This window comes from Mastomys coucha, unplaced genomic scaffold (assembly GCF_008632895.1).
Source record: "Mastomys coucha isolate ucsf_1 unplaced genomic scaffold, UCSF_Mcou_1 pScaffold13, whole genome shotgun sequence".
NCBI classification, from domain to species: Eukaryota; Metazoa; Chordata; class Mammalia; order Rodentia; family Muridae; genus Mastomys; species Mastomys coucha.
The window spans coordinates 28436348-28450573 of NW_022196895.1; the positions used below are offsets into that span (position 1 = coordinate 28436348).

A 14226-nucleotide genomic window follows, 5' to 3' on the forward strand; every position below is an offset into this window, starting at 1 on the left:
TGGTATTACAGACATGTGACACTATGCCCAGCTTTACCTGGGTGGGTTGTGGGATCTGAATTCAGATATTCAGGTTTGTACAGTCAAGTGATTTTCCTGCTGAACCATCTTCCCAGTCTCCCCCGCAACCCTAGACTTGACCTCATGTATCCCAAACTGATCACTATGTAGCTGAGGATAATCTAGAACTTATAATGTTCTTGCCTTCACTTTATCAATGCTAGAATTACAGGGATGTGCCATTATAGGATGCATCTCAGCACAGTAACACACTGCTCTTCAAGGAAGCGTCCCTGTCCACCATCAAAGAGACCTCTGGGGAATGCTGTGTGGAACGGGTCTTGGTAACCCAACTCAACCCCTGGACACTTGTCTTCCTTACCATCCCTCAGCTTTTTAATGGCGTTGTCTACTTGCGTGAAGAATGTAGCTGTTTCCTCATCCAAATTGTCTCGAGCTGAGGATGGGACATGGGACAGAGGGACGTTGGGGACGGGATCAGGTCAGGTAAAAGGGTGCTCCCATCTCCACCCAGCTGTGCCTCACCAAGATACCAGGGCAGGAGTAAGGTGTTACTCTCCAGGATAAGGGAGTGTAAGCTTTGTGAGAGTTCTGTGGGCGGCCCTGGGCTGCCCCAGAGCACCTGTAGGTCATAGTCCATCATGGCGGGCAGCTCTGGCCAGCAGCTGAGGCAGCTCTTCCCAGTGGTCCCTGCCAGGAGGCAGATCAGCAAGACAAGATGCATCTTCTGGAGTCCTTTCCGAGTACTCACAGTCTCAACTGGAATGCTGTTGCTCCGGAAACAGCATTCTCAGGATAGAACAAAGGTAAATTCCACAGGACACACAGCAAGGGTTAGTTGAAGTGAAACTGGGCTTAGGCATCACAGTCCCTTGGGGCCAGGAGAGGCTAACAAAGGAGTGAATGTGATTGATGCATACGGTACAAATTTGTGCAAATGTCTTAATAAAACCTATTGTACAGGAACTATATACTATAAAAAGAAAAGAATCCCGTGGACTGGATAGATCAATGATTAAGAGCACTGGATATTCTTCTAGAGGACCCAGGTTCAATTCCTAGCACCAACATGGAAGCTCACAACTCTCTGTAACTCCAATTCCAGAAGTTCTGACTTCCCTCACACAGACATACATATACACAAAATGCCAACGCACATAAAATAAAAATAAATTTTAAAATAAAAGAATCACCCCTCCCCCCATCTTAGACACCAGCATCAAGATCTGAAATTTCCCCAATTATTGTCTCTTCTCACCAGTTGCTACTAAACAATGTATGGTTCTTCTTCTGCCCTTGGGTCTGATAACTCACTAGAAATGCTTCCACAAGATCCAGATGTAAAGCACTTTTCAGATATAAGGTAATTAGTGATTGATGGGGCAAGGACCAGCCTACTGTGGGTAGTGCCATCCCTGGGCTGGTGGTCCTAAGTTGTATAGAAAAGAAGGTAGAGAAAGCCATGAGGGGCAAGCCAATAAACAGCATCCCTTTATGACCTCTGCATCAATTTCCGCTCCCAGGTTCCTACCCTGTTTGAGTTTCTGTTTTGACTTCCTTCAATAACGGACTATAATAGAGAAGTGGAAGCCAAATAAGAGGTTCTCATCATGGCAATAAAAACACAAACTAGGTTCCCTGTGTGCTTCATTTTACAGTCCATAGCTCTGCTTGCATTCTCTGAGGTCTGCTGTCACTAGGGATACCCACATGAGATCCCTTCCCCCCCAATCACCTGCCTGTCTGGTCCCCCTGGATCATGCCCAGTTCCCTGTCCTCTGAGCTCCATTTTCTGGCCCATAGCTATGCCTATGTTCCTGGAGACCTGCTGGCACCAGGGATAACCAGGTAGGACCCCACCACAGGCTAGGTCCACTTAGGATACATCCAGCATCAGTGAACTCTGCCCTGCCCCTGTACTCTATTTTCTGGACAAACTCTGCCTGTACTCTTGGAGGCCTCGAAGTACCAGGGACAACCATGTGACCCCCCCTCTTCCCCAATATCTTGCCTTCCAAGTCGCCCTAAAGCTAACCCAACTCCTGTGCTCCATTTCCTAGCCCACAACTCTGCCTGCATTCCTGGAGGCCTGCTGGCACCAGGGTCAATCAGATGGCTAAAGGCCAGCATAAGGACACAATCAACAAGAGCCAGGGCAGTATGGCACTGCTAGAACCCAGTTATCCTACTACAGCAAGCCCTAGATATCCTAACACAGCTGAGGCACAAGAAAATGACCTTAAATCCAATCTTATGAAGATGATAGAGGCCTTTATAAAGGAAATGAATAAATCCCTCAAAGAATCACAGGAAAATACAATCAAACAGGTAAAAGAAATAAATAAAACCAAGACCTGAAAATGGAAATAGAAGCAATAAAGAAAACACAACCTGAAGGAATCCTGGAGATGGAAAACCCAGGTAAGGGAACAGGAACTACAGACATAAACATCACTAACAGAATACAAGAGATGGAAGATATAATCTCAGGTGTAGAAGATACTATAAAAGAAAACAATATATCAGTCAAAGAAAATGCCAAATCAAAACGATTTCTAACACAAAACATCCAGGAAATTGTGGACACTATGAAAAAAATCAAAACTAAGAATAATAGGAATAAAAGGAGAAGATCCTCAGCTCAAAGGCCCAGAAAATATTTTCAACAAAATCATAGGAGAAAATTTCCCTAACCTAAAGAAAGAGATACCTATAAATATATAAAATGCTTACAGAGCACCAAAAAGATTGGGCCAGAAAAGAAAATCCCCCTGCAACATAATAATTAAAACACTACATGTATACTAATATACAGAATAATAAAATCTGCAAGGGAAAAAGGCCAAATAACACATAAAGGCAGACCTATCAAAATTACACCTGACTTCTCAGCAAAGACTATAAAAACCAGAAGGGCCTGGACAGATGTCTTGCAGCCTCAAAGAGACCACAGATGCCAGCCCAGATAACTATATCCAGTAAAATTTTCAATCACCATAGACAGAGAAAACAAGATATTCCATGACAAAACCAAATTTAAACAATATCTATTTACAAACCCTACAGAAGAGACTAGAAGAAAAACTGCAACCCGAGGAGGTTAACTACACCCATAAAAAGGCAGGAAATAAATAATTCCACATCAGCAAAACCAAACCAAAAAAGGGAGGCACAAGCACACACACACACACACACACACACACACACACACACACACACACACTATACCTACAAATATAAAAATAACAGAAATCAACAATCATTGCTCATTAAAACCTCTCAACACCAATAGACTCAATTCCCCAATAAAAAGACACAGGCTAACAGAATGGATGCAAAAACAGAATCCATCATTCTGTTGCATACAAGAAACACACTTCAGGAATAAAGGAGACATTACCTCAGAGTAAAAGGCTGTAAAAAGATTTTCCAAGCAAAAAGACCCAAGGAGCAAGCTGAGGTAACCATTCGAATATCTAATAAAGTAGATTTTCAACCAAAATTAATCAAAAGAGATGGAGGACACTTTGGACTCATCAAAGGAAATGTCCACCAAGATGACATCTCAATTCTAAATATCTATGCCCCATGAATATGAAAGTATACCCATATTTATAAAAGAAACATTACTAAAGCTTAAATCACATATTGAACCACACACACTAATAGTGGGAGACTTTAACACCCTGCTCTCACCAATGGCCAGGTCATTCTGACAGAAACTAAACAGAGAAACAGTGGAACTAACAGATGTTATACATCAAATGGACTTAACAGATATCTACAGAACATTTCACCAAAACATAAAGGAATATACCTCTTCTCATCACCTCATGGAACCTTTTCCAAAAATTACCATATACTCAGTCACAAAGCAAGTTTCCGCAGATTCAAGAAAACTGAAATAACCCCTGATTCTTATCAGACCACCATGGATTTAAGCTGCACTTCAACAACAGAAACAACAGAAAGACAACAAACTCATGGAAACTGAACTCTTCAGTGGGCACTGGCTCAAGGAATAAATAAAGAAATTAAAGACTTTCTAGAGTTCAATGAAAATAAAGGCACAACACATCCAAACTTATAGGAAACAATAAAAGCAATGTTATGAGCAAAATTCATAGCACTAAGTGCCTTCATAAAGAGACTGGAGAGTTCTCATACTAGAAATTTAAAAGTATACCTGAAAGCGATAGAACAAAAAGAAGCAAACAGATCCAAGACGAGTAGACAGTAGAAAGTAATCAAACTCAGGGCTGAAATCGATAAATTAGAAACAGGACAATACAGAGAATCAACAAAACCAAGAGCTGGTTCTTTGAGAAAGTCCACAACATAGACAAACCCTTAGCCAAACTAACTAAAAGGCAGAGGGACTATATCCAAATTAATAAAATAAGAAATGATAGAGGCAGAGAGGAAGGGAGACGGACTAGAGGGTTTGTGGAAGGGAAACTGGGAAGGAGGATAACATTTGAAATGTAAATAAATAAAATAACCAATAAAACATGAAAAAAAAATCAGAAATGAAAAGGGAGACATAACAACAGATACTGAGGAAATCCAAAAGAATTATTAGGTCTTACTTCAAAAACTTGTACTCCACAAAATCAGAAAATCTAAATGGAAGGATAATTTTCTTGATAGACATCACTTACCAAAGTTAAATCAAGATCAGATAAACAATTTAAATAGAACTTTAGGAAATAAAAGCGGTAATTAAAAGTTTCTCAACCAAAAAAAAAAAAAAAAAAAAAAAAAAAAATCCAGGACCAGATGGTTTTAGCACAGAGCTCTTCCAGACTTTCAAAGAAGAGATAATATTCTTTTCTTTTTTCTTGGATATTTTCTTTATGCACACTTCAAATGTTATCATCCCCTTTCCTGGTTTCTCTCACTCCCAGAAATCCCCTAACCCATCCTCCCTCCCCCTGCTTTTATGAGGGTGTCCTTCTACCCACCCACCCAAACCCACCTCCCCTCAATTCCCCATACACTGGGACACCTATTGAACCTTCATAGGACCATGGACCTCTCCTCCCATTGATGCATGACAAGGCCATCTTCTGCTACATATGCAGCTAGAGCCATGTGTACTCCTTGGTTGATGGCTTAGTACCTGGGAGCTCTGGGTGGGTCTGGTTGGTTCATACTGTTGTTCCTCCTATGGGGTTGCAAACCCCTGCAACTCCTTCAGTCCTTTCTCTAACTCCTCTATTGGGGACTTGGCATTCAGTCCAGTGGTTGGCTGGCAGCATCTGCCTCTGTATAAGGTTCTGGCAGGGCCTCTTAGGAGACAGCCATATTAGTTGCTTCTCCTGTTAAAGCAGTTGCAACTAGAAAGCCTGAAAAGGTGTTACTAGTCACATGAACATATTTTAATTTTCCAGAATCAAAAATATGAGTAACATCCATTTGTCATAATTGATTAGGTATAAGTCCTTGAGGATTAATACCGTTATGTGGTACAGATAGAAACTGAGGACATTCAGGGCAAGTCTTTACAATTTGATGAGCACATTCTCTAGAAATACCAAATTTCTGTCTCTAGCTATTACTATTTTGATGTAAAGAATAAGATTGTTTGGCTAATTGTGTAAGGCCTTAATGTGCCTGATATACAAATCTGTTGTGGCATTGACTTCACTAAGGGGTCCTGGCAATATAGTATGAGCTCTTAAATGTCCTATATAATAAGGAATTGTACATTCTCTTAAATTGAGTTGTATTTGCATAAATAATTGCAAAATTTGAGAATAAGCAGTATCAAAAAAGGAACAGTTTCAAGTAATTGTAAACCATGAGCTATGTATTAGCTATCAGTATACAAATTAAAAGCTTGATTTTTCAGCATTTCAAAAACAGTGGCTACTGCACATAGTTTTTACTATCACATGATCCAATCACATATGTTGCCTTTCCATTAGAAGAGCCATCTGTAAATACAGTAAGCACAATTTTTATGGGCCGCATGCATATATTTACAAGAAATACAAAAGTATGCATAGAGGTAAATTTAACAACTCGTCTTTTGGATGATGATTATCAATTTTGCCTAAAAAGTTTGTACATGCAATAGGCCAAATATCAGTATTTTGCAATAACCATTTTAATTGTTGTTTGGAATAAGGAATAGATATTTCATCAGGTCCTTTCCCAAAATATTTATGTGGTTCTATCTTACAACTCTGTATTAACACAGCAACAGCTTCATGATAAGGTGCTAACACTTTCTTTGAAGACGAAGAAAGAGGAATCCACATTAATGGTCCCTTTTACCACGGACTGCTGTGGGCTCGTGAGTAGCAATAATGCAAACAGCCAACAATTGCAATTGATCAGTCTATATAATGTATCTGTTGTTGACAAATAGCTTCCTCTATTTTCTGCAAAGCTATTTATCTCTCATCAGTTAATTGTTGAGGGGAACTAGGATTTGCATCCCCCTTGAGAATATCAAACAGAGGTTTAAGTTCTCCTGTAGTAAGCTTAAGATGAGGTCTTAGCCAATTAACATCTCCTAACAACCTTTGAAAATCATTTAGAGTAAGCAAATTATCTTTTCTTACTTGAATTTTCTGTGCTGCAATTTGTTTAGCATATAACTGAGACCCCAAATATTGAAAAAGATATTGCTTTTGAGTCTTTTCTGGAGCAACAACTATTCTAAAATTTTAAAGCTTATTATATAAGAGCAAAGCCTTGTAGTAAAACTCCTTCAGAGCAGTCAGCTAATAAAATACCATCCATATGATGAATAATATACACAAAGATTCAAAGTCCTAACCTCTTGTATTGAAGCATTGACAAAACGTTTTTACATAATGTAAGGCTATTAGCCATTCCTTGAGGCAAAACTTTCCAATGATATCATTTCTTGGGCTCTTTAAAATTTCAAGCAAGCTCATTAAAAGCAAATCCTTCACAATCATCAGGATACAAAGGAATAAAGAACAATCCTCCAAATACATGATAATTCTATATGGAGTAGGCAGTCCAGCTTGTAATGCCTCTACAAGTTCCATAGTCTCATTGACCTTTCATAAATCTTAAGTTTGAACTTTGTTTTGAACACCATCTTGGTAGATCTGTAATAATGCCATTTTGGCCTAAGAGTAATTCCCAGGTCCCTGGAGGCAAGGGAAGGCCTAAAAATCTCCCCCAGGCAGTGTAAGAAACCCCCTTTCAAGTTATTATTCAGGGGAGTTCAAGAAACTCTCAAACACTGTAGATTATTGCTGGATCCCTTAGCTGTCTCTCAGAATTTGAAGGTAAGGAACTATTGCTGAAGACACCACACATAGAACCTGAAGGAAGCCTCATAGTATTAGACAGCGCTATTGAAGGAAAGGAGCAATCAGTTTTACCCACATGTAAAGCCTGAGGAGCATGGCAATGACTTAAGGCCCATTCAGCAGGAGGGAATAGTGCCTGCTTTTGTAACCCTGCCAACTACTCAGGGTTGAAAGCATGTAGACTGGACAGGGAAGTCTACTACTGCAAGTCCCCAAGCTTTCTGTTTTCCAAATAGTTATCCTTCTGTCCACAGATAAGTCTAACTCTCATCGTCATCAAAGAACAGAGACTACTACAGAGATCTATAATCATTCAAAGTGCAGAGAGTAAGTGGCTGAAGTATGCTCAATCGCCAACTGACACAGCTGTGTTACATTCCCTAAAGCTAAGGCTTGGGAAAATACATGGAAGAGAGTGCAGAAGGAAAGATGTCCAGAGCACCTGCTGTAAGACAGAGTTCCTCTAGGCATGACAGGAAAAACGAAGTCATGAACTCTCTATAGCATGGCTTCCTGAACAAGACCAACATAACGGCTACACAGTTGACATCTCAAGATAGACAGGAGAAACTCCATATGGTCCCATCCTAATTGAAGAGCTACAGGTGGTTACTGGCTACTGAGGGAGAATCCGTTCTCTTCAGGGATGAGCTCCTATAGATATTGTCCAAATCCCAGGGATCAGCTCCTAACATATATTGATATTTACAGAGCTAAGCGGACTTATAATAAGTACTTAGAAAACCAAAATTATTTTGGTTGAGGGAAATAGTAGCATTAGGTTCTTCTCTCAAGTTTGAGACCTCTGTAGCTATAGGTAGTTGATTAGGTTTACAACATTAGGCACAACTTCTCTCCTGATGAGAGGGCCTCAAGTCCAAGGTTCAAAGAGGGTGGTGTGATGTGGATTCGGTATTCATGTATGAAGTCCTAACAACAGCTTATGTATGAAATTCCAAAAAGAGAACACATGTGGGAGAACGGGATCTCTTACCCTGATCTTACCTCTTACCGAGATCTCGGATGCTGTGCTAAAGCACCATGAGTAAGATAACTTATAAGAGAAAGAGTTTATTTTGGGCGTATTATAGCCCCAGAGGAAAAGAATCCATCACAGCAGGAGTGCATGGCATCAAGCGGCAGATATGGTGGCCAGAACAGGAGTCTGAGCCCATATCTTAATACCAGACATGAAGTAGAGACTAACCAAAGCTCACCCCCAAGGACATACTTCGTCTACTAAGAGCATGCTAGACTGGTAATGAAACAGGTCTGACTGTAGCGAGGGAAATACAATGAGCTCTCACGGCCCTCTTAGACCTGTTTTGACCTGTGGGGATGCTTTGGTCACAGGGAAGAAAGCTTTCTAAAAGCACATTGACAGAGCCCATTTTGGGCTACAACCAAATCTGTAGAGCTGGGAACAAAGGAAACAGGGAATTAGATGGCAGGGACTCAGGAAGAAAAAGGTTGTGTTGTTATCCCTGGAGGCTGAACCCAGCTGTCCCGGCACTTCAACTGTAATCATTGCCAGAACTAATTAACACAGCTCCTTGAATCAGTGTCCTGGCTGAGGACAGTGGGGAAGTGGCCTGGCTTAACAACTCACAGCCTCTTCCAGCTCCTTCTGTCAGCACTGAGGTGCGTAAAGCTTTTATGATGAGCCCCAGATTGATACAGTGCTTGAGTCTGTCCTCTCTCCATCCTTTGGGAACTCCTTCAGCTCCAACAGGTGAAAGGGGAAAGCTGTCCTTCTTCCTTCATTTGCCTCTCAGTGTTATCCTATGTACTTACTGTGTGTCAGGCACACTTCAGATGCAGTGAGTGTGCCTGTGGGTTACATCCTGGCCGTCACAACATAAAGAATGTCAATCCGTTATTCCAAACGCCTATCTAAGTCCTCTTGAATACTCAAAAACATTAGTAATATTTTTTAAAAATGATTAGCAAAACTAGCGATCTTAACTCCTTGTGTCAAAGCAATTGCAGAGTCAGTGGTGCTAGCTATCAATGGAGAAGAGAAAGATGACCCTGGAGAAGATGCTGGATACAGAGGTTTGGGCATGTCCAGTATGTAACCCAAAGATGAGGAGGAAGAGTTACATTTCCCCACAAGGAACAGTTAGAGACACTTGCCCAATTACTGATGACTTTTAGCCCTTTGATTGGTAGAAACCACGGTTTTGTTAATACATTCCAAAAGGTGTTTTTTTGTTTGTTTGTTTGTTTTACAACCTAGTAGACATAGGATGTTAGGTCTGACACAGAAGTGGACAGGAATTTAAGAGGCTAAGGATGGCTCAAGATAAATTGTACTTAGGCTCTGGATCTACAACATTCTAAATTCCCTAGTTCTTTCAATCAGCCTTAGCAGATTTAGCTTCTTTCCAGGAATCCTTTTTCTCAAGGCAAATGAATCATCCTGGATACTCATGAACAGATGAGTGAACAAGGAAAATGTGCTACAAATGCACATTTATTTATTTATTTAGCTGTGAAGAAAAATGAAGTTACAACATTTTCAGGAAAATGAATGGAGCTGGAAAAATAATTGTTAAAAGTTTTGGGGAGTCCTGGTGGAGTTGTCATCTGATGTCATGGAAAATAGAGTTTCCTAGTAGAGGGTTTTTTATTTTTTTGTCTCATTAAGAAGAGAATTTAAGAATAGACTTAAAATAGGCCCTCAAGGACAATTTAATACAGTTTAAAAGAACCTCCCGGGGGATGGGGCAGATAAAGAAGAGAAGGGAAAACCCCTGCTGTTTGAGTGAAGCCTACATGGAGTCAAGCCACACAGCAACTGTGTGGGAGTGAGGTGGGGGCTTCAGAGAAAGAGCAAAGAAACCCAAACACCAAACATATTTAGTCTCTAGCAGTATCTGAAAATAAAAGCCAGAAGGAAAAATACCAAGAAAGTTATGCCTTTTTAAGTCAGGACTCAAAAACTGGTGGATGCAACCAACTTCTAAGTGACTCCTAGCATCGTGCTAGAGGGCAGGGTGTCTGGGGAGTAAAACCATATTGTTTCATTAAAGTTATAGTTGTTTCTCCTATGTTTTTAGCTTAATTTAAGATGAGTCTATCTTCCTGTCTCTTGGCTAGGTCAATGACAGTCCAACTGGGACTCTACCTGGGCCAAAGACTTAATTTTCTTGATCAGAAAGTTTCCCAGTTGACCCTAACAATGTTGTAACACCATTACAACATTGCTTTAACAGTGCCACATTATGTGATGCAACTTGGGCCCAGAAAGACAAATGCTGACTATGTTGACTAGTTTTCTGCATTTGCCGGTCCTAGCTTGTAATTATTATCAATGTACATTTATTTTGGCTAGGAAACAGAAAAGGGACCCAGCAAATGGCTTTAAGGAACAGCATGGGAGGGTAATATTGAATTTTTGGCATGGAAGTGAAAGGGGACATTGGGGTAGGCATGGGGAGCAGTGGAGTCAAAAGAAAGATCAGCCAAAATTAATTATACATCATGAAGAAGCCTGTTACTTTTGTTACATGAAGCCCATTAGAGATAAGCACTCAGAGACAGTTCATAGACAATTGGAAGTCTTTATTCCAGCTAGCTGGGACCACACTCATATATTCAGACTTAAGGTGTAGCTATGAACATTTAGATAAAGGGGCTCTTATAGGCAAACCTACATCATTGTATGTCACTCAGCAGCTGCAGGAGGTGATTTGTGCAAGCAAGCAGCTTACTAGAAGCTAAGATAAGCAATTAGCTGGGTGGATGTAGGAGTGGGAATCTGTACAAGCAAGCCTTACCAGAAACTAAGTTAGCTGGGCATCTTGTCCTAGGGTTCTAAAATAGAGTTGGGTAATTTTTCATGGGATTCTTCATCAAGTGTAATAGATCTTCAGGTCTTAACACAACTGACTCTATGGTAGAAGTACCATTCAGGCCATAAAACTCAACAAGTACCACCCGACTGAAACTGCCCACAGTTTCATGAACTGGGTTCTCTCAGGAGAAGGACCAAATGACCTGAAATAGAGGGTTTGAAATGCAAGAGAAAACACAAAGCCAAGTTGTGTCCCAATCAAGGCTTCTTCTTTACTTAGAATATCCAGAATATTTATAGGTACACGGAAAAACCGAAACCAAATGTCTAGGTTACATGATATTTGCATAACATAAACACTGCAGAAGAGGTCAGGTGCCAAAGTTCCCAGCAACTCGGAAGGTCTTCAGGCAGTAGGTGTGGTGTTCAATCTCGATGTGAACTTCCAGGCAGCTTTTCTTCAAAGACAAACTGACAGTCTACAGAGAGCTTTTGTCTTAGCTCCCTAGGTAGTAGCCTCCAAGCAGAGACTGCCAGAGTCTGATGGCTGAGCTGAAGAGGGGAGGTAACACCCGACAAAATGAAGACAAAGACCTAACCCATAAAAGTCCAGAGTTCCAAGACAAAGACCTAACCCATAAAAGTCCAGAGTTCTTAGAAAGTTTCTCACTATTCAAACCTTCCTTTATGGTTTTTGTAGTTCTGTTTCTGGCTAACTGTTCTTGTTAACTGAAGTATGTCAGCCCAGGTCATGGTTTTAGTGCTTAAAAGCTCACCCTGAGAAAGGCTCGAGGCTACACAGTAAGTCCCCAGCTGGCTAGTAAAGACTTTATATTGACTTCAACCCACATTCAAGTAGTTTTCTCTGGCAGATACCCCACAATACAGGAAGATCAAGTTCTAGCTGGACATGAAACGGCCTCAGCAAGAATACAAGATGGGGGAACCTCTGCTGTTTATAGCTGTGTGACAGTTTGTATGCTAATTGAAAAATAGGGCTCAGGGAGACAGCCGGTTGGAAAGTACTTGCCAAAGAAATATATGGGAACCTGAGCTGAGAACTCTAGCTTCCAGGCAAAAAGCCGAGTATTGCATTGTGTCTATAATCCCTACGCTGAGGGAAGTGGGCAGACAAGTAGACCCTTAGATCACTCTGACCAACTGGCCTCACAGAGCTGGTGAGCTTCTGTTTCCATGAGAAATCTTGCCTCAAAAAAAATAAGGCTGAGCACAACTAAAGAAGAAACTTTAGCTATCTCATGCATATGTACAACACACCAATACGCACACCCCTTCCTGCATATATAAACACATACACATGCAAACATGTGAACACACATCATACACACAGACACACACATAGGCACACACGGGTAAGTAAAACAAACATGCATAGACACTAGGAACTGGAAGAACTTGGGTGCATAGCTCTCAGCATCACACCAAGGTGGTCTTCAGTCTGATTCTTTTATTCCAAATGAGTCAATTGAAAATAGTCACCAACAAGGCTCTTGACTCTTCTCTACCCCATTCTTCCACTCTGGTTTTTTTTTTTTTCGAGACAGGGTTTCTCCGTGTAGTCCTGGCTGTCCTGGAACTCACTCTGTAGACCAGGCTGGCCTCGAACTCAGAAATCCACCTGCCTCTGCCTCCCAAGTGCTGGGATTAAAGGCGTGCACCACCACCGCCTGGCCCGTTCTTCCACTCTGCATTGTGTTCATTTCAGTGGCAGTTCATGTGTTAGCGCACTCAGTATACTTCCATATCATGCCTTCATTCTGAAGCTCACTATCCAGTCCTTTCCCTATTGATTCTGATGATCAGCTCCTGAAATTGTCAATTTGCAGAGCACGTTGCTCCCTTTAAAATTTATAGCCGTCTCCTGAGAGGCCCTGCCAGAGCCTTACAAATACAGAGGTGGATGCTTGCAGCCGACCATTGGCCTGAACGCGGGGTCCCCAACAGAGGAGTTAGAGAAAGGACTGAAGGAGTTGAAGGGGTTTGCAACCCCATGGGAAGAACAACAATATCAACCAACCAGACCCCCCAGAGCACTCAGGGACTAAGCCATCAACAAAGGAGTTCACCTGGCTCTAGCTGCATGTGTAGCAGAGGATGGCCTTGTCAGGCATCAATGGGAGGAGAGGTCCTCTGTCCTATGAAGGCTCGATACATGCCCCAGTGTTTCTGGGAGGGGGAACCTGGAAAAGGAATAACATTTGAAATGTAAATAAAGAAAATATCCAATTTAAAAAAACAAAATAAAACATAACTTCTCAGTCCAGGCAAGAAGACAATGCAAAGGCGTGCACGAGCCACCAGAGGGCGCGCGCGGATCGCTCATTCAGCCCAGCACGTCCTGAATCTGTGGCACAGGGGTGGACAAGGAGAGTTCCTTGCTGAGTGTGTCTAGCCATCTCAGCCCTTTGGTTTTTACCAGCCCAGGTTGGGGAACGGAGGCCAGGACAATCGGAATGGCTGGCCCAGGGGGAATAAGAGGCTGAACAGGAACAGAGGAAATAGCTAACGGGAGTGTGTACATTGGAGAATGCCGTAGGGGTGCCTAGGAGATGAGGGTGACCAGGCACACCAGCAGCAGGTGCTAGCCCACCTTTCTGTCAATGGGAAGAGGGAGGGAAGCTTGGGCACCAACACACCTCTCTGTCAACCCTCCCCAGGGGAGATCTGCTGATCCTATGGGAGAAGCCTGTCTTGGGGGTTCTCGCTGCCCCTTTCCTCCTACCATGGGAGCAATCTTGTTCCCACATAATTGTGCAGGCTCCGAAGACTCTAGAAGTCCCAAGGCTGCCCTTGGGAAACGGGCAAGCTTTTGAACCTTTTGGACTTTCCCAGCCATGCCTACAGAGTTTCTGCAGGGGCAGTTGGAGGTGGACTCCGATTCAGAGTAAGGGTTCTAGGAGCAAGTCTAGAAGGATGATTATCTTGAGTTTTCCAGCCCATGAGGAAAGGAGCTGGGAGAGCTGAGGGAGTGCCTGCGGCCTCAGGAGGACAGCAGTGGTGGTGGATGGCTGTGGGTGGCTGTGGATGGCTGTGGATGGCTGTTGGCTGTGGGTGGCTGTGGGTGGCTGTGGATGGCTGTGGATGGCT

At 42.0% G+C, this 14226-nt stretch overlaps 1 protein-coding gene across 3 annotated transcripts in view; it reads right to left on the reverse strand.

The window, feature by feature from the left end:
* Tex51 (testis expressed 51) overlaps positions 1-775 on the reverse strand; it is a 4435-nt gene extending 3660 nt beyond the window's left edge. For 2 of the 3 annotated variants that reach the window (XR_004117498.1, XM_031366278.1), the window contains exons 1-2: positions 547-775; positions 383-457 (exon numbers count right to left, since the gene is read on the reverse strand). Coding sequence is in view for 2 of the 3 variants with exons in the window: in XM_031366278.1 (XP_031222138.1) it covers positions 383-457; positions 547-745 (274 nt within the window). In the remaining variant the exon portion in view is untranslated. The remainder of the gene's footprint in view (positions 1-382; positions 458-546) is intronic. The other variant, XM_031366279.1, reaches the window with a different exon arrangement.
* Positions 776-14226: the final 13451 nt, after the last annotated feature.